This window comes from Trichoplax adhaerens, genomic scaffold (genome assembly GCF_000150275.1).
Source record: "Trichoplax adhaerens TRIADscaffold_236 genomic scaffold, whole genome shotgun sequence".
In the NCBI taxonomy this organism is placed as follows: Eukaryota; Metazoa; Placozoa; class Uniplacotomia; order Trichoplacea; family Trichoplacidae; genus Trichoplax; species Trichoplax adhaerens.
Window position 1 is genome coordinate 1,171 of NW_002061153.1, and position 1,614 is coordinate 2,784.

Genomic DNA, 1,614 nt, shown 5'->3' on the forward strand with positions numbered 1-1,614 from the left:
AATTATTTCTTTACAATCATCCGTTTTTCAGTAGTCTCATTTTGCTATCGCTATTTTACAATTTTCTGCGAATGCTTTATTTATTTTTAAATATGACCGTCTGCAATCGTTTGAAGTTTGATCGTTACAAGTACTACCAAAGCGTAAAAAGCCAAATTCTGTTCAGTAAAATGTGTTTTGTAACAGTCTTCTTTGAATTAAAGTATATTTTTCAATAAGTTCTCACACTCTGTATTTTTAAAGAGAATATCTTGCTGTTAGTATAACAACATTGAGTTAAGTAAATCACACTATATTAGAATCATTTAAGCCAAAAGACTACATACTTTTAACGTTTAACGATGTTATAATACTTTATAAAAATGTTGAGCGCTTGCATGCATAGTAGCGAATGAGATTATACTTTGGTTTCTTTAATGGCTGATGATACTGTATCTTTGTAATGTCGATTCAACTCTAGAACCCGGAAGTCGATTTAAAGTCTCTGTCGATTCTAATGAAACTGTTGAGATAGAAATGGACGAACCTGATTCTTGTAAGTTGTACTGTGGCTAACATTTTTTTACTATTTTAAGTGACAATACAGTAAAATCTATCGCATACTACAATAGCAGCGACTTGCCTGATTTGTAAGATGGAGTCATTTAATTGGTTTGTATAGCAAGCACTTTCAACAATTGCAACTTAGAAAGAGGAATATTCTTGATTTAGTGTAGAGAGAATCGTTCATTCTTGCTACATTCAATTTTCTATTAACTGTTTCATATGATGTACCGTAAGTAGCCACTGATCCTATTTTTGCAAATAAAATAAAATTATTGTAGCAGCCAAGAAGTATAACAGCAAAATCGCAAAAGATATTGGAACGAAGTGGAAAACTTTGGCAAGAGAATTTGGAATTGATCAAGGCGACATCGATAAAATTATAGCTGAAAAAAATGGATCAGTTGACGATCAATGTGCGCAAATGTTGAGTATGTATGCGAGTAGGAAAGGTCGGAGTTACACAAAGAAAGCATTAGTTAAAGCACTCTTTAAAAGCGGGCTGCGTTCTGTAGCTGAAGATCATCGTATGTGTAAAGTTGTTTCTACATGTACACTTAACATATTGCCATAACATTATTGCCTAACATATTACCAATAGCATTAGTTAGCTAAGTTTGGTTGCAATATCCATGACTTACTTTTTCTACTGAAAAAAATACTTCTCGTATTCTGTCATACTGTATTATCATCAATAGCAGCATAATAAAATTACTTAAATAAATAAAATCATAAGCAATTATCATAAATCAAGAGACTTAATTTCTGAGCCTATAATTGCTTAATTGAGCTCTTATAACTCAATACTGTACTGTATTGAGATTAAAAATGTAGTAAACTCTTTATCAAATGCTCGAGTAGTCAAGCTAGAAAATATAAATACTGGATGGTGTAAAATGATAAAAATAACCTTTTCTATCCGGTTGGCAAGTAACTAAAACAACGTCATACTTTGGAAACTAATCTTCACTGGAAGTAGTGATTCGTTATAAGAAAAAATAATTCAAATTGAAAGTTTCAAAGGGTATAGAAAAGTCATTCAAAGGCTAAGAATAAATGTGCTATGAGAGT

General features: G+C 31.4%; 1 protein-coding gene across 1 annotated transcript; it reads left to right on the top strand.

Moving 5' to 3' along the window:
* Positions 1 to 516: 516 nt before the first annotated feature.
* Positions 517 to 1,117, top strand: TRIADDRAFT_62634 (uncharacterized protein; the record flags this gene model as incomplete). The annotated part of the gene is made up of 2 exons (XM_002118576.1): positions 517 to 535; positions 825 to 1,117. 2 exons carry the CDS (start codon positions 517 to 519, stop codon positions 1,115 to 1,117), a joined length of 312 nt encoding a protein of 103 aa, XP_002118612.1.
* Positions 1,118 to 1,614: the final 497 nt, after the last annotated feature.